The 25596-nt window shown below is 39.6% G+C and overlaps 1 protein-coding gene across 1 annotated transcript; it reads right to left on the reverse strand.

The window, feature by feature from the left end:
- Positions 1 to 268: 268 nt before the first annotated feature.
- On the reverse strand, positions 269 to 23534 carry KCMF1 (potassium channel modulatory factor 1). The gene is made up of 6 exons (XM_010187654.1): positions 23371 to 23534; positions 15064 to 15203; positions 9051 to 9152; positions 5242 to 5416; positions 2402 to 2684; positions 269 to 895 (listed from the first exon to the last, which is right to left on the reverse strand). Exons 1-6 carry the CDS (start codon positions 23399 to 23401, stop codon positions 634 to 636), a joined length of 993 nt encoding a protein of 330 aa, XP_010185956.1. The 5' UTR covers positions 23402 to 23534; the 3' UTR covers positions 269 to 633.
- Positions 23535 to 25596: the final 2062 nt, after the last annotated feature.

The raw sequence follows: 25596 nt of genomic DNA on the forward strand, positions 1-25596 counted from the left end.
CAGCAAAATGCCTCACCCTGGTCACAACGCCTCCCACTGCAGCTTCCGTCCCATGTGGGAACAGCTCATAAGGATGTCATCCTGTCACACATCCAAAAGCTACTTCATGGCCACACACTGCTAGTCAGCACTAACCTCCTTTTGTCACGTAACCTCTGAATAGTGGGAAAGCTTTGGGTTCTATAGTTTTACTCCTTGTATTTAAATTTTTAAATGACAAGGTCACTAAAACTCATGCACGCTGCAAAAAACGTCATGCAGTAGTTAAGGTAAACCATCCAAGCATTTTTTATTCATTAATATTCATAAATACACACAGCAGCTTCATTAGAGATTTTTCATTTTCCTCTTCAGTTTGAATGTGGAGTATTAGGAGAGCCTTTTGCATGTCAAGGTACAGGACACAGAGCTTTTTGCTCTGCACTGCAACCTACATTTACCTGCTAGAAGTAAAAATTAGTTAAGTGGAAATGATTATCATATATATTTTTTCTCTCTTTCTTTTGAATGTACACAATGTAACAAGAGTGACAGACCTGAAATTACAATCACCAAAACAAACCCAAGATAGTTTTTGTCCACTTTCATTGGCAAATACAGCACAGAGGACATTGTCTGCAAAGTGGGATGTCATCAAAGAGGAGGTGGAGGAGGCTCGTTTCCTTTATTACTCTCTTTTAAATTTAGGTTTTCTAAAGCAACATCTAGAGGCATAATATCTACACAGCCCATAGCACCAAAATCTGCAATCTCCCCCCGCTCATCCTCATCTGAGGAGGAGCTTTCTTCCCGCATCAAAGTGGACAGTAGGAGCTCCTGGACAAACAGGCTGCAGTCTGCCCGCTCGCTCTCCATCGACTGACGCTCTGCTTCCGACATCTTCGGGTCATTCAACCTGCACGGCAGCAAAGGAAGAGACAACAGGCCAAGATGAGAGCCCACTTCACCCACAGCAGCACTGCTGACAGCTGCCAAAAGGCACTTGAACACCACTCCTTCAGGAGAGCCCTGCTTGCCCCTGATGCACATGTAAAGCCCAGGGACTCCCAAAGCACTGTGCAACATTCCCTCCACCACTTCTCCTAGGTTATGCCCTGACAGGCAAGCAAATTGCACACTAACTCTGACAGTCACAGTCTGAGACACTTGTGAGTATTTGGATTGAGTTTCTGATAGGAAGATGTCACACAGTATTAATTTGCACTTAGATAAAAATCAGCTTGACTCAAATCCGGGTTTCTTGACACAGGAGCTATTAAAATGCCCTATCTTTCACAACACTGGACACATGAGAGTATGTGTAGGGAGGTTGTGGCAGTGGGATGTGGAAAACATTTTTATTTCAGGCCATTAGCCCACCTTCTAAAAGAACTGAAATGACATAGCGGGTGACTCCTCTTTAAAATAACCCTGAGATCTAAGTATAATTTCCAAACCAGGTAAGTATCCTGTTAATTAATGGCATCCTTTATTCTATTTGTTATTTAGTCTCTAAAATAATTAATATATAAAACCCTATTTAACTTTTAGCTGTAACTGAAGATTAACTTCCTATCAAACAATATCATCTTCCAAAACTCCCTCCCCATTACTGCTGAAGTCTAGATGCCTGCATCACTGGAAATGCACTTGCTTTGTTGGAAACAGCCGGGCAAACAAGCACCATTCATTTGAGAAATGGTTCCTCTCTAAGTTGAGATGCAGCAACTACTGTTCACCCATTGCTTAGGTGCAGACAGACAGTAGGTTTGGAAAGATGTTGCAAATGCAAACAGAAGTGCAGTGTGTTGGCTACAGATTTGATGAAATGTATGGACTTGATGATCTCCCTGCCTGGAGTTGTAACTAACTTATTCAGGAAAAGTAAAAACCAGCATCATTTTCAAGGTTTGCATAAATCCATACTCTAGTCTAATTGTTTAGACGCATTCCTAGATGTATAAAAACCATCATAAAAAAGGCCCTCCACAAAACCCAGAGTATACCACACTTGTGAGACTGCCTCTCCTTTTTGCAGACACTAGACCACCACAGGATATTTCTGCAGCCAGCTCCTGGAGTTGGCTTTCCAAAACCAGAGTAATTCCCTTTGGGCCAGCTATAAACTCCTACTCTCAAATATTAAATTACTGGTTTTACTTTCATCCTGGAAATGTGGATGAAGCAAGTTGTACATAGTATACATTCTGTGACCCCTTTTGCTGTCTACCACAAATATTAATTATTTTAAGATTAATTAGCCTATTAGCTCTGGGACACATTTGATCAGACACTGCTCTTCTACTTGGGCATACCCCTAACTCTAAACACTTACGTTTCATTGAGCTCTGTGTTTCTATCAGGATTAAGGCAAATAGAAATGGTAAAAAGTAAACACAAGTAAATACACAGAACAAGCTACCTTGTAAGAAGAAACTGGGAATTCTGGATAGTCTGCTGACTGTTTTCTGTGTTAGATGTGTTGGTGGTTGTTGCAGATTGTGTCATACTGGAGTTGACGTTGATGGTGTTGGTGCGCCTAGTTGCATTGCGTGCAGTCTCCAGTTGTTGTCTTGCAGCCTGTGCATGTTGTCGCTCCAACTGCAGTTGCATCTGCAGCTGCTGTAACTGAGACGCAGAAGGACCAGAGGAGTTGAGCTGTCCTCCTGCAGAACGCCTTACACCTGACAGCTGAGATAAAAGCTCTGCCAGAGAAGAGAAAGTTTCTGTGATGAGCGCGCTTAAATGAATATCACACAGCGTAACGAGTACACCCTGACTTTTAGTGCAGCAGCTCCTTTTTATAACCAATAAAATCAAAGAACAATCCATGCTGAAGAGACCATGAAGCCCTTGAAAAATGTCCTAGCACTCAGTGTCTCAAAGGGTAAGGAAGATTAAGACTAATTTATGCAGATTTATCACAAATAGGCAGTCAAAATGCCTAATGCCTGGCAAATGATGACCTCTGCAGCAATTCTCTAAAACTTCAAGTCCAAATAGCAATTGACTAAAACTACTTCATTTAGGCTTTGCTCAGTGATTTTCTTTTCCCCTCGACAAACGTTCCCTCAAAACACAAACTTCACTTTCCCAATACCCCAGAGGGAAGCTGTGCTGCAGCAAAGGGAAATAGCATACCGCTGCTTTGAACAGTTAGTAAAAAATACTTAGCTAAGAAAACATACTGCCTCGCATCAAAACTGAGGTAGAATGATTTTTGTTGTATGAATTTTTATTTCTGCCACAAGTACAGAGAAGGCCCAGCAGTTAAAAAACCTCGGACTTTAAGCCTTCCAGTTCAGAGCGGTGGAATGCTTACAGCAAGTTTCATCCACAGATTTTTTTTGAAATAAATACTAGCAGCAAATAATTTGATTCTACTCAGTTTGTTACTGCAGAATCTCTTCTACACCCTGTGCAGAAGGTACCACTTAAATCACCTGCTTGCCATAGTTGATGCAAGGATGGAGGAAGTAGCGGCCAACACTGGTCCTGCTCCTCACCTCTACATTACAAAGTACACAGTACTGAAAATTTTCCTTCTATTGCATGAACAAAATATAATCCTCCTAAATATGTGAGGGAATAACGCAAAATGCAGTTGTTTTCCAAGTCAGAAACTCAGGACGGTCAAGTAATTTTTTATCAGCACTGATCACTGTGTCAAGATTAAATAACTTCTAATTTCACTGTAATTACTAAAAAATGTCACAGAGAAAAACAAATGTAAAAAATGTAACAGATGCTATAAACTTCACTTATTTTAAACAGAAAAAAATCTGATAGTCTTTCCTATTTATTACTCAAGTGAAAGAGATGACACACCAAACTTCCAGACACGACTCAGACGTATTTATTCTCACTGTAATTGAGAACAGTGAAACAATATTTTGGAAGCAGATCTGAGCTCCAGAGAGTCTCGACATATGGAGGACACCTGGCTCAGTGGGCAACTGAACTCTAAATGCAAAAACACAGTTTCCACCAAAAAAAAAGATCCAGAAGGATGCCATTTTACCCTATATTTAATGCTGCTAAGCAGGAAGGCCTTCTGAGGTTGAAAACAAACCTCAGCAGCCACTCCACAGTCAGAGCTGAACTAGCTGCCCTAGTAAGAGAAAGACAAAGTTTCATACTGGTGGCTTCAGGAACACCCTCCCTTCTTGAACAAACTCTAGTCCTTTTCAGACCCTCCTGTGACCTTACTTATTTTCTTCTCTTGATGGGATACTTCTTCCCACCTAATTTAATGAGTTCAATCAGGTCACAGTGGGCCAGCAGAAGGCAGGTATGGGGACCACGATGAAGGAAGGCAGTGGAGACACAACTCCTTTTTCAGGTGCAATGCCTCATTAAGCCAGCTGGCTGGTTGCCTCCCTCTAAATAGCTCACAGCATGGTAACAACAAGCTCCAGTTTAAGGGTTATGCCTTCCTGGCATCTTAAGCCAAGGTGGATCATGGTAGAAGTTCTGACACTTAGGCTGGCATGATTGGAGACCATGGCATAAAAATGTTTAGATTTCCCATTAGAAAAAGTTGTATTTGTTTTCAGAATTGTCTTCATTCTCTATTTTTTCTTACCTGTAAAAAATAGTACTTTCACATCAAAGGTAAACATACACCAAACAAATCAATCCTGGGAATCCTAAAGGCACATCTTCATTATTTTCTGGTGTTGCAAACGAGACACCCTTCTGCCCCTCACAGTTTTTCTAAACTTGACCAAAATATGTTGCAAGTATTTGCAACAGTACATTTATATAAGAATTTGCAAGTGCACCTAAAAAAAAATAACCTGTGCTATTAGCAAGTCTGGCATTCAAACAGCAGCCTGAATGCAAACTGAACATATTTCAAGAATCCATCAGTACTCAAATTCAGCTCATTTCATCTTCATTGAGACAGATACTCTCCTCCATAATGGGATGCACTAAAGTAGGTGATGGAAGTTGGTTAAGGCATACACCACCTACACACAGATTAGCTTAGGCAATAAGCCTTGCACTTGCACTGTCTGGAATTAAACCATGATCTACAGGCAGCCGTCTCGTCTCCAGCATCCGCGTGCACCGGCCTTGCGACAACCCAGCCAAGCACACGGCTCACCTGCAAGCAGCCATCAGTCACACGTGCACCGTGCAGCACATCTATACGTGCAACTTCTTAGCAACAGAAAGCAGGGCAACTAATATAACCTGGAACCTTACTTCCCTGTGTAAGAAGGACACTGGGGTAAAAGTCAGGGTTACAGTTCTTACCAGCTATAGGATCCATGGCTTCTCTATTGCTTGGAGAATACGAACTCTGAGAAGATGAAAGCCCACCAGGGGAACTGGTAGTAAAGTGCATGTTTGATCTACGTGCACGGGGGCCTCCCAGACCCCGGCCTGGGTGGAACATCCTACGTACGTGCCGAACACCACTGGATTCATCGTAAGCAAGCAGTTAAGAAAACAGAACTGGTTGGCATCGAGTATTAAAAGGCAAGAACGTTTAGTGGGCGAAATACTCAGGAGTACACAGTTCTTCATTCATAAAAGAATGACTCAACATCTGAAGCAAAGCTGAGGTATGCTGTAGCTATGGTGCAAGTCAGACTCACAGATCTGAACTCAAGATACACAGTTCTGTGTTTTCCAAACTCCTTTTATTTCTCCAGTTTCTCCTACAAAAATTACATAGTTACTGTACTCCTTTTGATTTTTGTATTTCAGGCTTTTATCCAAGAAATTTCATCACTTCAACCCTTAAATTGTAGGTTTCCACAGTATTCAGCGCCTTCATCACACCTCTTTGTTTCAACTTTTCTTTTTTAGCCACATAAATACCATTAACTCCAGTTATGACAATGATGCCTTTCATTTTACCATTTCCTCCCACTTTTCCTTATCAGATGTTTATATTTGAAGTCATACCATTTACACATTTTCTCATATACTTTAAGAGACAAACAAATTATTTAACGATTATTTTTGTCAGAAAGTTAACATTCATTCTTTCAAGACAGTCCAGATAAGGCTTCCTACTATTTTAAAAAATCACTAGTAAAATTCACTGGTGCAGAACAAAATAGTGTAGGCTTGAATATTTTATTTTACTGCTACTGGACTTCTAGCTTAGATCTCTCATGCTGTTTGTAGAAGTACGTTTACCACTTGCACGGTATCCATTACTGTGTAAGAGTAGTGCCCAGTGTACTTTTCACACCTCAGGATGGAAGTCAAGAGCTTAGGACTGAAAGAAATGACTAGGCTTCTCGAGGCAAGAATGAACTGGCTGTTAAAGAAAGATTTTACAGAACGTTCTCCTCTTTCAGACTCATTAGTTAGTTATGCTACAGTGTAAAACACTTAACATCCAGGGAGTAAGAGGAAAGTCTCCCATAGCACGGAACACACTTTGCTTAGCACAGACTGCCTTGCACCTCTGAGCGTGCCAAAACTGGATGCTGATGGAGATCAGATACTGCATTGGATTGACTACTGCCCCCATGCAGTTTGGCAAGCTTCTCATAAACAGATCTGGGTAGAAAAGGCCAGTTTCTTGAGATTTTTCAAGCAGACTCAGGACTGTGGAGTAACTTCCCTAACTGCAGCTTTTAGAATGTTTTTCATTCTTTAAATACTACCACCCAAGTCTTACCAGCTATGCTAGAGTAAGAAAAACCTTTGTAAACCTTAACGTGTAACAAACAGATAAACTGAAGAGCCAAGCAAGAATTATTTGTATGATTGATGCTGAAAAGCAGTATTTAATAAGCTTTCAAATACTTTCTTGCCGAAGTAAGAAACTGGGCTTTAAAGCGTTGTCTCCAGACCATAGGAATAAAGGATATACCCTGCAATGGCTACACCAGATTTATAACAAGTAATATATACTGCCTTCTGAGACAACTTAGTAATAAAAACACAAACAAAAAACCCAACAAAAACCAAAATAACCTACACAGGTCTAATCAGAACTTAAGAGCTTTGAGCAGACTCAACAATAAAAGCTCACCTCAAACTGTAACAGAAACCTTCACTCTAGAAAAATTGCAAGTGAAGAGACTTCTTTCTCTCTCTTTTTTGTACATAAAGGTTGTTACAGAGCAGAGTGTTGTTCTGTACAGCTTTTAACTTCACATGCATGTGTTTAGAACAGCAATATCATGGTATCAGAGAGCAGCTTTCCAACAGCTCCCAAGTTATTATTTCCTATGTTGCCAGACCCCGGATGAAAAGCAAAATCTTTCCCTTTTTTCCTACTTTAGACCTGCCTGTTGCTAGACGTGATGAAAAGCCCAATGTGAAAGAGTAACTTCCAGTTCTGGGGATTTGACAACGCTGATGACTGAGGCAATACAGCAGAACCAGAAAACTCTACACGCACCGACTTTAATGCTGAATCATGGACAATGTATTCCCAAAATATATCCAGAAGAAACATTTAGAGATGAATGACACTGAAGCCTTACATTTTAATTGAATAGACTGATTTTTCTAGCTCAAACACTCCCAAATTAAACGTCACCTGAAGGCATCTCCGATACTGGAGGGGGAGAAAAAGCTGCAGAAGCACAAATTCTAATCAAACATCTCGTTTCTTTCAGTACAAAATTAATTTTGCTCTGTAACTGGAAAAATATAAGCTTCCTGGCCTACACAGCAGTTAAGCCAATGTTGGAGGCCTACAGTTTGACCTTTGGTACATTGCCACGTAGTAAATTTTGTTAGTAAAAGCGTATTATGCAGGTGCTATAAAACTCACAATTGGTAGTAATAGCACAACTACACTGATACAAGAAAAATTGCTCAGTCACTTGCTACACCAGTTATCAGAGCTGTTCAAAGACCAGGAAAGATCCATGGGTCTGGAATATGCTCTCCCCTCAAACTCATCCCACCTCTGCTGGAAAGGGAGGATGGCACAACTCCGCCCTGCGGGACATCTGATCATGGATGACCTCCTGTACGCCTGGCACCAAGCTCTCATGGCCAGAGCCACCACATTCAGCACCCTGCTCCTACCAGCCACCAAGAGCTCCACTCCTGTCCGCACAGAAAGGTGAAGTAGAGATGACTGCTTTTATCTGACTTTGTAGTGTTCTTCCATCATTAGTTACTTCTTCACAGAGCCAATAAACACCCTGACCCTGAACCATAACACTAACAAACTTGAATGCAATCAAATACAATCACAACTGAAATGCAGTCATCTCCTTAGACGCCATAGCCCTTCTGTCAGCATAATGAATTCCAGTTGCCACAGCTTGAATTTTTTCCCCTTTTTTAAATACCTTTAAACAAAAAAGCCATTACCAATGTAATAATGTAGTCGTCTTGTCTGATTTTTAAATGAGATAAAAAGGAAGAATTCAGAGACATTACTTACTGTAGGTAGGCTACACAGCCTGCATGTCATTACATAAAAAGCCCAAACCAAAGTAAGTTTCATCAGTTAATCCCAGGGGGAAAAAAGAAAAAAATATTCCTAGAGCAAGGATAAAAAACTCAGTAGTTCCAGTTCTTCAACCACCAAGCTTAGATTTAACCTGCTGCTAAGGTAACAGAAAGACAGCATCCTACTTCCAAGGAAATCTGAAAGTCAAATGACAGTAACATTATGAAATTACATTATTAAAACATGGTGTTAAAAGTAGTTAAGCAAGTTTAAGATTATTCGCCAAAACCAACTAAGATCAAATCACTCTCAGATTATCACCTTCATGTCACAAATACTTACAACACACTGCTGAATCTGGATACATAAAAGCAGCATCGAGACTAATGATCAGGCAGGCTAAACCACAGTGCAAGCAGAAAAACTTCCTGGTGTCAAAGTCTTTAAGTGTATTTGCTGTTAGAGCAAGAAGCACTGTCAAGTATACCTACAGCCTGTTCAGAATCTGTTATTTATACTTTTTTAACTAGCAAATAAACCTTTTTATTTTTGACATATAGATCTCTAGCAATTTAAGTTCCAGGAAAACCAGAAGTATAGTTGTTTGACCATTAAAATTAAAACAAGTCATCATGGCTACTAGATTAAACAATCTAGCCTCCTTGCCTCAACTTGGAAAGGATATTAAATCTCTAGGAGCTCTGTGTTCCAGTGTGAGATGAGCTGCAAAGTCATCTGTGACATGATTCGGATCCCCTCCAGGTAATGCTGCACATATTGGACAAATCTGAAAGACAAAGTAAGAAAAAACCCAACTTCATAAATTTTTCACAAAACAGAATTTGTGTATCGACACTGATACTTATGCTTTAAAATCATATTCCAGGCATTCACAGACACCTGGATAGCAACATGTACAAAGAAGGGAAACGTATTCAAGTGTTGACATTAATTTAGACATCTTTTAATTCACGATTTTTAGAATGCTATCAAAACCAGAGCAAGAATTTTCAAATTCAATTTCCAATGTCTTGAAAATTAGTCTTTGCACGCCAAGCCTGCCAGACAGTAGAGTCTGATTACACGGGATTACTATGTGCCTGCTTTACAGTCATCCCAGCAGAGGAATTGGAATGAAACAACACAGAAGGATTTGCTGAAGTATCAAACTGCAACCACCTATCCAGGCAGTGCGTAACTCCAGGTCTGGCAGAGGAGGGCTGATCTCTATTACCCCTACACAACAATATTTTGGGAGAAGGCACTGACATCTGTCTTTGGTTCGATTCTTTTTACACCAAACCACACATTAACTAAGCAGACAAACAGTGCCATTACTATTGCCATGACTTTTTTTTTAATGACTCCACAAACAGCTTGAAAAGTGTCTTCTGTTTTTCCTTACAGTAGTTTTGCAGAGTAATTTTAAAGTTCTACAGATGGCAGAGAAAAAAAATCCATTCCACAGAATTCTTCTCAAAATGTTTAGTGCTCAAATTATGAAGACTTTTGACAGTTAAATGCAACTGCTGTCTATAAATTTCTGTTTCTCACAGTCAAATAGACTTGTATTTACTGAGCAACTCAATATAAAGCCCAAGTTCCCAGTCCTATTCGTGCACGTACTCAAGTTTTGCTGACAGCAGATCTCAGAAGACTGTGGGCATTAACATAAACTATATAATAGCTCAGACTAATAGAAGACCCGGGGAACTACAGGCCAGCCAGTCTTACCTCTGTGCCCAGTAAGATCACGGAGCAGATCTTCCTGGAAACTATGCTAAGGCACATGGAAAACAAGAAGGTGACTGGTAACAGCCAGCATGGCTTCACTAAGGGTAAATTGAGCCTAACACTTTTGGACACCTTCTGCAATAGGGTTACAGAGCTGGACCACAAGGGAAGAGCAACTGACATCATCTACCTGCACTTGTGCAAAGCATTTGACACTGTCCTGCATGACATCCTTGACTCTAAATTGGAGAGACAGGATTTGACAGATGGACCACTCGCTGCATAAGGAATTGGCTGGATGGTCACACAAAGATTTGCTTGGCTTGATGTTCAAGTGGAGACCAGTGATGAGAGGCATTCCTCAGGAGTTGTTTTTGGGACCAATGCTGTTTAACATGTTTGTCGGTGACATGGACAGTGAGATGAAGTGCACTCTCAGCAAATTTGTTGACAATACCAAGCTGTGTGGTGTGGTTGACATGCTGGAGGGAAGGGACGCCATCCAGAGGGACCTGTACAGGCTGGAGAGGTGGGCCCATGCAAACCTTCAACAAGGCCAAGTACAAGGTCCTGTGCATGGGTCATGGCAATCCCAAGCACAAGTACAGGCTGGGTGGAGAACAGATTAACAGTAGCCCTGAGGAAAAGGAGTTGGTGGCTTTGGCTGATGAGAAGCTCAACATGAGCCAGCAATGTGTGCTCACAGCCCAGAAATCCAACTGTATCCTGGGCTGCATCAAAAGAAGTGTGGCCAGCAGGGCAAGGGAGGCGATTCTGCCCCTCTAGTCCACTCTTGTGAGACTCCACCTGGAGTACTGCATCCAGCTCTGGGGCTCACAACATAAGGACAAGGACCTGCTGGGAATGGGTCCAGAGGAGGGCCACAAAGATGATCAGAGAACTGGAGCACCTCTCCTAGGAGATCAGGCTGAGAGAGTTGGGGCTGTTCATCCTGGAGAAGAGAGGGCTTCAGGAATTCCTGAAGCCAATGACAAGGGGTGCTCTGCTAGACCTCATACTCACCAAAAAGGAAGGGCTCATTTGGGATGTGAAGGTGAAAGGCAGCTTTGGCTGCAGTGGTCTTGAGATGGTGGAGTTCAGGACTTTGAGGGCAGGGAGGAAGATGAAAAACTAGCTCACGACACTGGCCTTCTGAAGGGCAGACTTTGGCCTCTTCAAGTATCTGCTTGGAGGAGTCTTGTGGAATAAGACCCTGGAGGGTAGAGGGACCCCAATAAAGCTTGTTAATCTTCACAGATCATCATCTCCAAGCTCAAGTGTGCTCCTTCCTAACGAATATGAAGTCAGGCAAAAGTGCCAGGAAGCCTACATGGTTGAACAAGATGTTCCTGGCCAAACTCAAAAAAAAAAAAAAAAAAGGCATACAGAGGCTACTGTTCTAGGATAACCTTGGAGGAATACAGAAGCATTATCCATGCATCCCAGGACAAAGTAAGGAACACTAAAGCCCAAATGGAATTGAATCTGGTGAGCAATGTCAGAAGCAAAAAGAAGGGCTTCTAAAAGTACACAGGCAACGAGACGAAAACCAGGTAAAATGTGAGCACATTGCTCAAAAGATGGGGGACCTGGTTACACAGGACACAGAAGAGGCTGAAATACTGCATATGCCTCCCTCACCTCAGTCTTTATTAACAAGGCCAGCCCTCACGAATTCCAGGCCCCAAAGACCAGGGAGCCTGGAGCAAGAAATATATTCCCTTGGTGAAACAGGAATTAGGTCAGAGAATGTTTAATTGAACTCGGCATATTTAAGTCCACAGGCTGCGAAAGGATGCACCCACAAGTGCTGAGTGAGCTGGCAGATGCTCTTCAATAATCTTTGAGCAATCAGTGACGGGGAGTGATGCCCAAGGATTGGAGTAAAGCAAATGTCACTCCCATCTTAAAGAAGGGTAAGGAGGACCTAGCAAATTAGTGGCTGGTCAGCCTCTCCTTGATCCCTGGAAGGTGATAGAACAGCTAATCCTGGACGCCATTTCCAGACAAAAAAGATAAGAAAATCATCAAGAGCAGTCAGCACAGCTTCACAGAAGTGAAATCATGCTTGACCAACATGATAAATTTCTATGATGAAGTGACTGGCCTGGCAGATGAGTGGAGAGCAGTAAATATTGTCTACCTAGACTTCAGTAAGGCCTTTGATGCAGTCTCCCATAGGATTCTCATTGACAAGCTGCTGATGCACAGGCTGGAAAAGCAGACAGTGAGGTAGAGTGAAAACTGGCTTAACGGCTGCGCTCAGAGGGTGGTAATCAGCAAGGAGTCTGCCAGTGACACAAAACTGGAAGGAGTGGCTAATATACCTGAAGGTCATGCTGCCTTTCAGGGGGACCTCATCACCAACAGGAACCTCATGAAGTTCAATGGGGGAAGTGCAAAGTTCTGCACCTGGGGTGAACAGTCACAGGCACCAGCACACACTGGAGGCCACTCAGCTGGAAAGCAGCTTTGCAGAAAAACACCTGGGGGTCCTGGTGGACACCAAGTTGACTATAAGCCATCAATGTGCCTCTGTGGCAAAGCAAACTAATGGTGTCCTGGGCTGCATTAGGTCACCAGCAGATCAAAAGGTAGTGATCTTCACCTCTGTCCAGCACTGATGAGGCCACACCTGGAGCACTGTGCCCAGTTCTGAGCTCTGCATACAAGAGAGACATGCACATACTAGAGAAAGTCCAGCAAAGGGCTATAAAGATGATTAAGAGACTGCAGCGCCTCTCCTGTGAAGAAAGGCTGAGAAAGCTGGGGCTGTTTAGTGTGGAGAAGAAGATGCTCAGTGGGGCACCATATGAATGTACAGAAATACCTGAAGGAAGGGTGAAAGGAGCATAGATCCAGGCTCTTTTCCGTGGTGCCTAGGGGCAGGACCAAAGGCAGTGGACACAAATTCAAGCACAGGAGGTTCCTCACGAGCATCAGGAAAACAGTTTTTCACTGTAAGGGTGACTGAGTGCTGGCACAGGTTACCCAGAGAGGCTGTGCAATGCATATCCTCAGGCATGGTCCTGGGAAACCAGCTGTAGGTAGCCCTGCTTGAGCAGGAGGGTGGACAAGTCAGCCTCCTCCAGAGGTCCTGTCCAACCTCAGCCAGTCTGATTCCTGCTTGCAAGCACCTAACATGGCTGTAAATACCAATGCCAAATACCTGAGAAAAATCAGCAGAAAGTACACTTCTTATCTGCACCACTCTGAACATAAAAATGGCAAAGCTTAATGGATCAAAAATTTGACTTAACTGAAAAACAGGGGGTAGGGGGGAGTAAAATTCCATCCCTCTAAGAGATCCCTCAGAGATCTAAAAATTAAGATCTAAAATAAGCACATCTTTGGATAGACAGAGATACTACAAGGATTATAAGATCAATATCTGAACAAAAATAATTGCTTGAAAGCCTAAGACCACAAACATTTAAAATCCATAATACTTTCCTCTTTAGTAATATCGTGGCCTTTCACTATCTGCAGTAAGGCTGTGGTACCCAGCTAGTTTTATGTGCATGCACACTGAACGTTTATCACAAAAGCTGGATTCAAAACTTCACACTAACATATACAATCATATTCAAAGATTAAAATATTGTCCTTTATCATTCTTTGGAACAAAGATATTCCAATGTTGCAGACTTACAAAAAGGAAATAATTTTTTAAGCTCTATTTTGGTTTAGGATTTTTTTGTGTGGGTTTTTTGTTGTTGTTGGTTGGTTGGTTTTTTTGCGTTTTTTTTTTTGTTTTTTACCACACACAGATCTGTCACAAATCAATGGAGTAGCAGTGTCTAGAATCACAATTGTAGGTTTTATGTACTGAGTTCTAGAAGTCACAGCTGCAAACGATGATGTGTCAAATTTAGAAACCTGGAATCTTAGCATTCTGTGTCAGGAATATATCACTGACATCAAGTGGTGCAACTCAGAATTGCAGTATTAAGCCACCAAAGAAAGCAATCCAAACATGTAACTTTCAATGGTTGAAGTTACATTTGAAAGTTGCAAAGTTAAATTCAAGGAAATTATAAAGACAGCATTGTCACTAAGTTAATTCATGATCCTACACTGCAACTGATTGTGAAGTAAACTATTTCACTTCATATGTTTTCAAGAAAGATCAGAACACCATCGAGTCTCAAGAAGGTGGACAAACCACCTACCCTATCATTTCTTTGCACAAGATCCTTAATAGGAAAAGGTTCATTTTCCTCCACAGAATTCCTTGGAAGCAAAAAAAAAAAACTGGAAGATTAAAACAGAGAACCTATTTATAAGTAATTTCTTCACAATGTATTAGTGATGAGTAATCCAAGTATTCACATTCTTCTAGGAATCTATGGTACAATAGTTAACACAAACACTTTAATCTGAGGTGTTAGCTCCGGCTATTCTGATTGCCTTTGGGGCAAGAGAAATTGGGATAGCAGAACGACACCCAGGGTGCTCTTGTCTGGTTAACACTTGTTTAAGAGCTGCGTTTTTAATCATGCCAAGTGCCCTAATGCTTAGGGATGGGGGGGGAACCTTGCTTTACAGCAACAGTTTCAAAAGAACAACTTCTGCTGCACAAATATACCAGGTCTTTCACAAAAGCTACCTGAAAAACTCAAAGGGTCTGCAACTCTTCCTCCCATAGTTATAGAAGTCTGGCACAGCTATGAGCTTACAGGAGAATTACATGCTGGTTGTGAAAAAGCAGACAGCCACATGGAATAACCATGAGAACACTCCAACTGAACTCCTATACATGGCAGCCTTTGTATCAGGACAACCAAACAGCAGCCATAAAAGAAGAAAGCAAGCTCATTATATTACAATTATGTCATCTCACAAAGCATTTAAATGAACTCAAGTTTCAAGAAAAAAGAACAGGAGGATACCCGTGTTCCAGAAGAGAGACTCTTTTTAATATATTTCCACCACAATTGAAAGCCAATTCTGAGGCTTCTTACCACTTCTGTTGATGTTTCTGCATGCTCAGAAGTAACATGTTCTTGAAGAGATGTTTCCGTATAACCCATTTTCCCACAATAAGGACACGTGAAAGACTGTGGCTGCTCTACCGAGAAAGCTTCTCCACCATAGTACAAATCTGGAACAGAAAACATTTAAATACAGGTTACTTCACTGCAGTAGCATAATTTACTTTGTTCACATAAGCCTCTACTTATAAATCTACTTCAATGTAATCACTGCTAAATTAACCTAGTATTTAATTGAAATGGCTCTTTTAATCCTGTATAAAAGCCACAAGGTGATATTCAAGAAGTGTTCAATTTCAGATGACAAATCCAGACAATGTTTCATTTTCATTAGCAAACATAACAGTTTTCTAATATGGAGTAGGAGCAAAGACCCCGATGATGCTGCTGCTGCTAATGCCAAACCTTCACTTTTTCACCACCCTTCTTATCCTGTATACAGGGTCACCTATGGTACTTTTCAATCAAGATGTGCTTTCAAAAGCTGAACTCTAAAAACAGTACCTCAAAAATTTAGATTAAAATTTAGAAGTCCTCAGTGATACCATACGTCAGTATTTATGCCACAGCTGAACCACCGCTTCACAGTAAGTAGTTTCAGAAATGTCTCAAATCTATTATATTAAAGATTGATAGTGAAAAAGGAATCTGATTATCTATTATATACTGGTTGCAACTTTTAGGCGTGTTAAAAGTTAAACACTTTTGCACTAGTGATGAAAAGCAGGCACTTTCAAGATGCTAACACAGAAGTTACCCAAACTTAACATGAGAATTTATCAAACCATGCAATAAAAGAATGCTTTTCTCTCTCATCCTCTGCAGGTATTATGTATTCTACAAGAAACACAAACTTCATATTCACATCAAGATAAAAAGCATGAATTCCTCCAGCAGGTGTTTTAAAATAGTTTCACTGACATTTTTTCTAGGACTCACCGGTAAGTAGCTGAAAAAAATTTTAATCAAATTATTAATATTCTACCATAAATTAAAAACTGGACAAGTCTGAAGAGATACGAGAACTCATGTTCTGCACCACAAGGCAGTATCTAATGTATCAAGCCATCAGAAGGACATATTCTTAAGTCACAGCTTCCTAAAGCTTATAATATCTTCAGCTATTGACCTCTCAAGGACATGACTAGGAAGAGAACAACATTTTTGTTTCTGCTGCCATACAAAAGATTATGCTTAAGCTAAAAACATACACATCTATTATCCACTATATAAACAGAAAGTATTTTACAGACAACTAGGTTTTGAAGACTAACCAGGACCAGTACAGGAAATCAGCTTCATAGTAACATGTTAATATGCAGAGTTAAAGACACAGAATCAGACTGAATACACTGCAGAATTAAGTTTATATTCAAGAAGTCCCTGTTCCCCTTATTTGGAAACTGCTTCCAGAGAATTTCAATGCCGGAGTATCAGAGAAAGGTAACTCTTTAGCAGGCATGGCAAGAAATGCTCAAGTCAACAGACAGCTTTTCCAAAGAAGAAACACTACCTGACACACTGAGCCTTTTAACTGGTTCATCAAATTAACTATCACACTGAGCTTGAGCACCATCCTGAACCTAGATTCATTTATTCACATACACATAAGGAAAACATAATTTCCAACTATCTGAAGTAAAAAGTTCCCAGCCAACTAAGTCTTAGTTCTCCAAAGCAGCATTTGAGGTTCTATTAAATGTTTCATACAGTAAGTCACAGAAGTAACTTTTAATTAGAGAATGGAATAGCACATTGGATATAACTGAAGCGGAGAACTATACAACTGAATGTCAGCATGAGTGTAAGTTGGAACGGAACGTATGTCCAAAAGATCGGCACCCCTACCTCCTAAGAAACCTGTTTATTGATAACCATGTTAGTCACACTAACCCATTTACTGATGGCAGGTACATTTATGCTCAACCCTGTCTCCAGCCAGGATGGAGAGAGGGATATTGGACTGTGTGGATTCAGTGGCACTAAAATAAAGATTCTGGGAACAAAATAAGTAAGTTGGCCAAACCTTTGAACTGAATAGTTGAGACAAATTTCAAATTTAACTGCATTTAATGTGTCCAAAACAGCACATACAAACACTGTATAGTTCTCTAAAACTCAGTAATTCAACAAGAACTTCTGCAGAGAAAATTCTGCATACCTGCAGAAACAGCAAAAATGCCAGTCACAAACACATCAAAAGGTAATGACAATTTGTTTAGACGCTCCTCTGTCCTCAAGCTTTGGTATGATCCTCATGATGATTAATTACCTATTTACTGATTGGAGAACTTAAATTCTCCATCACTGCAAACATACACACAGAGGTAAAAAGAGAAAGTTAAGTTTTCCTTTGAGGATTCTTTCCTCAAAGAGCTGAATAAACTAATTTCTGATTTTTCCAAACTATGGCATCTTATATTCTGAACTGGATAAAACAAGAAAGTGACAACTCAAAGGGGCAAGCTGATGAAAAAACAGGCAAATCATATTATTTAGAGAACTTGCATATAAAACTAACTTCTGCATCTACTATCTAAAGAGAAAGAAACATCTCAAAATTGTCAGGTGTTCTAAAAATCTCTACCTACAAACCTCACTACTTCATGAATGAAAGTGTTTTCAAGTAAGGCAGAAGTATCAACTCCAACTTCCCAATCGAGCAAAGGGCACAGGGCCACAACCAATCTGACCAAAGTGGTAAACAGATTAGCACGCAGGTTAAAACCTATTGTCCTTTGATAAGTTGTTAGCTTAGTCCAGATGTCAAGATTCCAGCTGTAAACACTGTTCCATCAGAGGAGAGATGTTTGATGAGTACTGTCAAATCCACCGTTTCTGGTCCTTGCTTTTAGAGAAAACGAAACAAGCTAGCTATTAATTTTAAAAATTAAAATCTGAGTCCTTTCCAGCCTCCTGTTTATACTCCTGCATGGTCTCCCACTCATACCTCCCTTCACATCTCCCATAACACACAACAAACATACATGGACATGCCAAACGAATATGCTTTCATCTAGGAAAAAACCGCACCTGTCAGAAGTCAAGTCAGTCACAGGCAAATTCAGCTATTCTTCCCCAGGAAGGTTACACCTTGCTTCTCTGTTCCTCCTCAACTTTAATCTCTCTCCACCTCTTAAAATCAAAATCTGTCCCTTTTCTAATGTGAAATACAGGGCATCACATAAGTTTTCTTTTAAAAGTAAAACAAATTAAAGAAAAATAAGTTGGTAATGATACAATGAACCTTTGCATCTAATTTTAGCATAGAAGTTACTAAATAGATACTTTTCTACCTGTTTCACTCGTTCACTAAGGGAGACCCTAATAATTACAGTATGGGGAAACACGGAAAGACCATGCTTCCGTGGCTGCAGAAGCAATGCAACCCACAATTGTATTACTGTTCTCATTTACAGCTTTATTACTGTTACAATGCAACTGCCCCATGACCAAACAATTATCCCTTCCGGCCACAAAGAAATTTTTCAGATAATGCATCATGGTTCTTTACAAATACCTTTCTACACAAAAGCAGGAGTCCATAACTCTTCAAACTCCTCTGGACCTCTAATGCCTTCTTTTCAAACTAGCTAAGAAGGCAAGGTTGCTTAGTTAAAAAAAAAAACAGACGACACACACAAAAATGAAACCAGACTAAATCAAAACCCTGCAGGACAAGATTCATTGCCCACCCTGCTTATCAGTTAAATGAAGAATACAAAGGATTACATTACTGTCTAAATGGGACTCAACAATAGTTTATGAAGTTAGATTTCAAGCTCAGTGTTAAGACATTATAGCTGTTCTTTAAAAAAAAAACACCACACGAAAACCAAACACAACACAAACCAAACTTTATGTGAAAGTTTAACCACAAATATGAGCAGTTTTCCCTTATTATCTATAGGTATAAGATTGCTTGAAATTAACATTTAAATCTAACACACACATTCTTAAACATGGCAAGAAGTTAGTAATGAGACAGAAATGCAGGAGGATTCTTTAGATTAAAAAAAAATAAAAATCAATCTTTCAGAATGATGATTCAGGACCACAAGCAGCTTGACCTTGCTTTCTCTTAAGACTTATTTACTTTACAAGAGTACACAGTGGTCAGGAATTTTACTTATTTTTCTTCATATGAGTAACATAATTTCAACTTGCTATATACACATAGATTTAAATGTTGGTATTCTACAAGGTGTAGTGTATTTGTTTGAAATTTTTTTCAGTGTTTGAAGAAACTCAATGGTGGCAATGTACCACATTGTACAAAGTATATATTCCTGTATCACTGCTCAAGCAACCATACTATTCAAAACAGTATTCCCCTTAAAATTGCTATTAGTTCTGTTCTTGATGCATATCTTCTGAACAAAACATTTTAGAACATGCTAGATACTTCGCTATAAACTTAAAGAAATAATGCTTAAATCCCCTCAACTTATAAACATTTGCATAAAGGAATGGGCCAACAGGAATCCTAAAATTCAGCCCAACCCTGCTAACAAGTGAGGGTGTACTTGTGTTACTTTTATTAAATTATCTGATTTTGGCAGAGAATTGTACTAACAATTTGTACTAGCTTCTTTGCCATTATAACCCCTTTAAAATGGCAGGTAAAGTGTGCATGCCACATACTTAAAATCATAAAGCATCCTAACAGCTTAGGATTCTTTTCTGGGAGAAAGAAAATTGGGAAGTCTGCTCTGAATTTCTCCATTGTCATGACAAACTGTCCTACAAAAGCACAAAAGTACAATGATCACCTGGTAAGCACATTCCTCTTGTTTACACAGGCCTATTACAATTCTACTCTTTGACCCCTCAGAAATAAACTAATTGGATTTGTGCTTTAAAGGCCACTTGTCACGAGACTTCGTATTTTGTATTAAGCTCTGTCCTTGCTGCAGCAGCATATCACTCTGTCTGTGTGTGTCTGTCTGTTTCTGGGTCTGTCTGTCTTAAGGCATTTTTTCCAGTGTGTCTTGCAGGGGCTGAAGAACAATTCCACTACCATTGTTCTGGATCCCATCTTGCTCCAGAATCAATACTAGGTCATACACTGACTTCTGAAAGACAAATATGCCAACATGTAGCCAGAAATCACTACAACTTTTTTTCTGTTTTCAGTGTTCTTATACAGGCTCCTATACTAGTCTGAATCTTGGAGGGGGGAAAAATAAACTTAAAAAAAAAAAATCAAGAGGACAACAAAAGCTCCTTTAGAGCATCCGAAGAAGTTAATCTTGTAAGATACTCACCAACGTTATTACAGCATCGAGGAACTCTAAAGATCAGAATTTTCATGGAGGTAAACAGTATGGTGAGACAGTCCCAGACACACACTGATCCATGTGATTAGTTGTCCACCACAAACCTAAGCTTGACCACAGCTTTAGGCACAGAATACTTAAGTGAACTCTACAGTTGCCTACACATAGACTGTGCTGGCAAGAACGGTGATGGTAACTAGAGGTACAGACTCCTTTTCATCAGCTGCAGATGGACCTTGAGCAAAGGACTCACTGATACTCACATACACTTTTAAAAAGCAGAAAAACGACACCAACTTCCTCTGAAGTGCTTGCATCAGTTTTGCAATGGAAGGGTCCCCTACTCTGCTTCCTTCCCTTGGTAAAATATTTATCTTTTACCAGCTGTCCACTTCCCTCCCCACCATCAGCAAGAACTGTAAGTTTACTGCTATTAGAAACAGTTTTCATACCTTTGAATCAAATCTGATTACAGACATCAGTATTGAAGTTTGTCAATGGCCAAGTAAACTGCAATTCACACACCTACTTAGACAAACAGCCTTCCATTCTGTATTTCTACTGACGTTCTGCTTACTTGGGAAAACTTCCTACTCACGTATTAGAAAACATTCTCCTGTCATTTGATTTCCCACATTTGAACGTGACTGAAGATCTCATCGCTACTATGCCATTTAGTTTTACATTGCCAATATTCCCCTTGAGATTATTTTCTTTTAACCCTTCAATAGCTGCTTTGTTGGTGAATTTTAATATTCACTAGTACTGCTATCCCTGACAGTCCTGAAACTAGATCTCTCACTCTGGACTAGATCTATTATTTATTAGAGATTTTCTAATTAAACTTAACATTCCTTAGCTCCTGATTTTTTGGATATTCCTCGAAGTCACATGATCTCCTTGACTACACAAGGCCCTCTGAAAAGTCACCCTAGCTTCTCCAAGCGTCTGTACAATACCATAAAGGTATACTCCTTTATGCCTTACTTTTTATAAGGAGCTGTAAAATAAAAACATTCAGAATGATGATACAGGCCAGCCTGAGCCCTAAGTAACATGTTATTTATAAATATTTCCTAATTAATTCTCCAGTGTATAAGCTTACAAGGTCACTAGTACTTAGGTGCCATCAACCTTTGCTGTGGTCCCCAGTCTGGTGGTGAAGTATTCTTTCCTGTTCTTCTTCTACAACGTTTATGAAACCAGAAACCTTGCTGCAGAGCTGAACTGCAGTATTTTTTTTTCCCCTAACGCTGGTTCTGTGGTAACAATGCTCATATATCAAGCCATATGAAATTTCTAGAGCTTGTTTTCTTAGTATGCTTGTTTAATAAAGTCACAGTAGCATGAACACCAAGCAATGCAGAAGTAACCCTTGGAATCCTATTACCTATCTCAATACCTCACTGTGAACTTTCTTCCACCTTGCCACCTGTATTTTCACGCAGACTTAAATAGTAAAAAGTAACCCCTCTCTGCCCCCACAACGTACACAAATAAAAATGCATTAAACTAAGAGACACATTTATCAAAGACTTCCAAGAGGGAAAAATCCAAGCTGCAGGAAATAAAATGCATTTCCTAGACAAGTTTAAGTTCCAATGACAGGCATTTTAAGAGAACAGTATTTAGAGTAAATTTCCTCATTGCAGTACGTTGAAAGCTTTGACATTTAATGCTAGCTTAGAGCTTCATAGCAAGCATGTTTCAGTCCTCTTACCCCTAAGATGAGCATTTCATGTTTACCGCAGTGCTGTCCTTTTAGCCCATGTGTAGCACCCAAGAATAACTGTTGCTAAGAGGCTACAAAATTTGAACTATGCATCTCATACAGTGACTTGAATCCTGAATTAATATACTGTATATAGGGAATTCATTAGCGAGACAAGAAAAAAAAAAGCCCAAGAACAAATATATGCAGTAACACACTAAAAAAACCCGTAGATTTCCAGGGCCTGGATGTTTCAAGTCATGACGAGTCTTAGGGCAAGCAGAGGCCTGAGAATTAAAAGAAAACTAAAGACATCTTCATTCAGAGGCTGTTTTGAGAAACCAATGGCATATTTCTGTATATAGCTATTCTCTAATCTTTAAAGCAATACAGAAGTTGATTTTACTTCTGTTGTAATCAAAAAGGTAAAGAAGTAATTTAAAATTTGTAAGACTTCACCTTTTAAGAAATCATCATATTTAAATAATTCAAAAGAAAGAGCACTACAGCCAGAACTGTAAAAAAATTAACATAAAACCAAAATACGTGTCCAGCATCAGCAACATCTGAGAGCAGAGGATTATCACAGAAATATCTCATGAGTTACAACTTGGTACAAATACAATGCAAAATAAACAAGAAGCTGGATGGGAGACAAGAACAGTCTTTTGTGTTTTGTTTCTTTTTTTGTTTTGTTTAAGTATTTTTGTTTGTTTTAAGTATTGACATGGCTTTACAGCCAGAAATCATTCCTAACTTAGTGGATCTTCGATGGATTTCCAAGAAGACTACACACTAGTCCTTTCCTCTAATCTTTTATATTCAGTACAGCCCATCACTCCCCACACTGTACCTACAAGCTCCACATAAGCCACCAGAGAACAACATTCCTACAAAATCTCACCAGGATTTTTCCACTTGTACGCTGTGGGACTTCAGTAAAGCATAATGGGGGGAGACTACCACCACATCTTCTGAAGTGGAAGTTCACTACAAGTAGTCACTGTTATTAGGCATATTTATTAGTCTGATAATATGCTGTTATCAGATCAAAATTTTTAATAAAACATTAAAAATATACATGAAACAATTAAAAAGAAATACATGTATCAGTTCTTGTATGCTAAAAATCAAAGAAAACATGGCTGTTTTCAGAAGATGAGAACTTGTGCTTATTTTCAGTGTGTCAATGATGGAAGTGATTAATAAGCAGAAACATGAAAAATCTGTATTACGTTTGTAGACAAAACATGTAGACAAAAACTAGAGTTTGAAATGATCACTTACCAAAATCTACTCTTGTTAATATGCACTGCATGGGATGGTCAGTTGTATGCCTCGTCGTCGTTGCACCACTTTCATAACAAGTTGCACACAGATCGTAATCGTAGCAAATTAAACACTTGTATCGTCGACCTCGGAAATTTCCTTTTAAACATGCATCACAGCTGACACCTGTAAACAAATAAAACTGCTTTTAAAAAAGCAATAAATGCACTTTTTCAATAAGAGGCACATTTGTTGCTATTGCCTCTCAACAACTAATAGGAGCCAACCACCTCTGACATGTGCAGCTGACACAAGACTTATTTTTAAAATGTATTTGTGTCTTTAAAAGACATTGCTCTCCCAGAATTAGAATCTACAATTCTTGAAGTAAAATAAGGGCAAACTGAAGCACCTGAAATAACAATAGATTAAGTTATAAAATATTTTTGGACACACCTTCCTACAGGCACCTTTACGCTGTAGTACTGACCAGTACTTTGACTGTTTAGTTACAAATCCTGGGACAAACACTCTTAAAAGCAAAATGGTACAATAGCTGATTGAGAGGAAAAAAAACAACAGCAATGAGCAAACCAACCACTGACGAGAATCCACTAGCTTTTCAGCCTTTACTTTCACACTTCCTTACACTTTCATCCTGAAGAAGACTATAACCATCCCTGACATTGTACGCGGGGTAGAAATTAGGACCTTTTTCCATTTCAAACAGGAAAAAAACTAAGGTGTTTTTTGAAGTTAGGTTGTATCAGCTCTCCCTGTCCTACTTCATTCTCAAGCTCAATCTCTGCACTGTAAGGTAGTCACAATGCATGTGTCAGAGAAAGGCTTTAAAGCTTCCAAAGGTTTCCATTTTTCTCTGTGTGGTTTCAGTTCTCACTTGGTTACTTAGTTAAGCACAGGAGAAGTGTCATCATCTTGTAATCTGCCAAGTCTAAGATAAATTTCCTTCAGTTGCAGTAGCAAATTAAGAGCCCCCATGAAAGAAACCAGCACATACAATTAAGGCAGGTTTTTGATCAACATCCTCTTTTGGTATCAGCTACCACATTTTCTTCATAGCCTGGTATACAATTTTAGAGAAATAAAACTGCCAGAACAGAATAGTCACATTAGCCACCCCCCTATTTCTTTTAAGATTAATTGCAAGAGGACTGGTGTTAACTGCAGAAATATTATTGCAGTTTTTTGTTGTGCTACTCTATGGCACCTAAACAGAAGCTTTACCATACATAATACAGGAATGCAACTACTAATCTCTTAAATCTCTGCTACATCATCACATTCAGATGAACACTGGACATTATTTTATCATTTTTTCCTTTAGTTTCATTACCTACAGGGATAGTTTAAGGCATCAACTAATCACTTCTACTGTCTATGCACCATGCTTTTATGACTAGAGAACCTGTTTCTTTGGTTGGCTCACTCAGTTCCTAGCTTGAAAGCATCACTCTACATGGAAGACTACATTAGAAGAAAATATTTCAAGAATCTTTGTTGGCAGCCTCAAGGAACTACATTTTGAGGATGTTACCATCTTCAAAGCCAGGGTTTGTTGCTGGGGTTTTTTTGTGTTTCTCACTTGACATGCTTTTCTCTGAAGTTTCATTGATAAACTTTGAAGGATCTGTAACAATCTTCGATGATTTAGACACCACGAGCAATCCAACATCTGAGAATATCTGCTTGTTAACCCTATAGAATGAATTTCATTGCTTCAGTCTATTTACCTTTCCCCCCAATAGAGATCTACAAAATTCTACCTATGAAGTATCACTATCTCCCCAACAATGCATGCTACACACAAAACACTTATCAGTAATTGGCAGCACTGTCTTTTTGTTGCCTACAAAGCCTTCTAGAAAACAGCTGATCAGCAAGTCATACATCACACTGAGGTAAGCAGACTAGTTCAACCTAGAGTCTATGTCAGACACCAACAGCATTCCAGATGGAAGCATTAATCCCTGGTTTTCCAGTAAGTCTTACTTTCCCCACTTTCTTCCTTTAAGCTCACAAAAACTGACTTAATGCAGATGTAAGACTCTTTGTAAGTCAAACTCCCTCTGTCACACGTTCTCTCAAACATCTAGATCGTTCCTACTTGAAGGCAGACACATGTTTCAGAAGTTTTCACTTACATGTTTTCTTCATGCCAATACTTCTCCGTATCGTTCCAAACTGCAACCTCCAGACAGTTTGTGGTATTAACTTTGGAGAAAT

This window comes from Mesitornis unicolor, unplaced genomic scaffold, assembly GCF_000695765.1.
Source record: "Mesitornis unicolor isolate BGI_N332 unplaced genomic scaffold, ASM69576v1 scaffold17, whole genome shotgun sequence".
NCBI classification, from domain to species: domain Eukaryota; kingdom Metazoa; phylum Chordata; class Aves; order Mesitornithiformes; family Mesitornithidae; genus Mesitornis; species Mesitornis unicolor.